At 68.7% G+C, this 552-nt stretch overlaps 1 protein-coding gene across 1 annotated transcript in view; it reads right to left on the bottom strand.

Moving 5' to 3' along the window:
- Positions 1 to 241: 241 nt before the first annotated feature.
- Positions 242 to 552, bottom strand: part of LOC105997986 (RNA-binding protein Nova-1-like) — a 20,878-nt gene continuing 20,567 nt past the window's right edge. Inside the window, exon 5 of the mRNA XM_013032581.1 lies at positions 242 to 547. Within this exon, the coding sequence (XP_012888035.1) occupies positions 242 to 547 (306 nt within the window). The remainder of the gene's footprint in view (positions 548 to 552) is intronic.

The raw sequence follows: 552 nt of genomic DNA, 5'->3' as shown, positions 1-552 counted from the left end.
AACACCAACTCAAGCCTGCCTATGACTACCGGAGGGGGGAGGGGTGCAGTCAGACCTCCCCCAGCCCCCACCCCGGAGAGCAAGCAGGAGCACCCCAAGCTGAAGGAGCGGAGGAGGAACAGGAGGAGAAGGAGGAAGAGCGAGAGGAGGAGGAGGAGGAGAAGGAGGGAGGAGGTCCAGGAGGAGGAGGCGCAGGGGGGAGGATGGGGCGGAGGCGCGCGCGCCCCCTCCGCCCCAGGCCTCATCCCACTTTCTGGGGGTTGGAGGCGCGCACCCCCTGCTCGTAGGTGACCCGCTGGCTGATGAGGTATTGAGCGGCTTGTGTGGCCGCGGGGCTGCCCGTGATGGTGACCCTCCGGTTCCGCGTGCCGGGGAGGAACTCGCCCTTCTTGGAGATCTGGATGCGGGCGCCCGTCAGCTCCTGGTACTCCACCAGCGTCTTGCCCCCCTTGCCCAGGATGGCGCCCACTAGGTTCTCGGGGACGGCGATCTCCACCAGCTCCTTGGCGCTCTCGGCCGCCAGCTTCTCCGCCGTCAGGAAGCCCCCGGCGG

Source organism: Dipodomys ordii, unplaced genomic scaffold, assembly GCF_000151885.1.
Source record: "Dipodomys ordii isolate 6190 unplaced genomic scaffold, Dord_2.0 Scaffold156, whole genome shotgun sequence".
Lineage (NCBI taxonomy): Eukaryota > Metazoa > Chordata > Mammalia > Rodentia > Heteromyidae > Dipodomys > Dipodomys ordii.
This window is presented reverse-complemented; position numbering and strand designations above follow the sequence as displayed.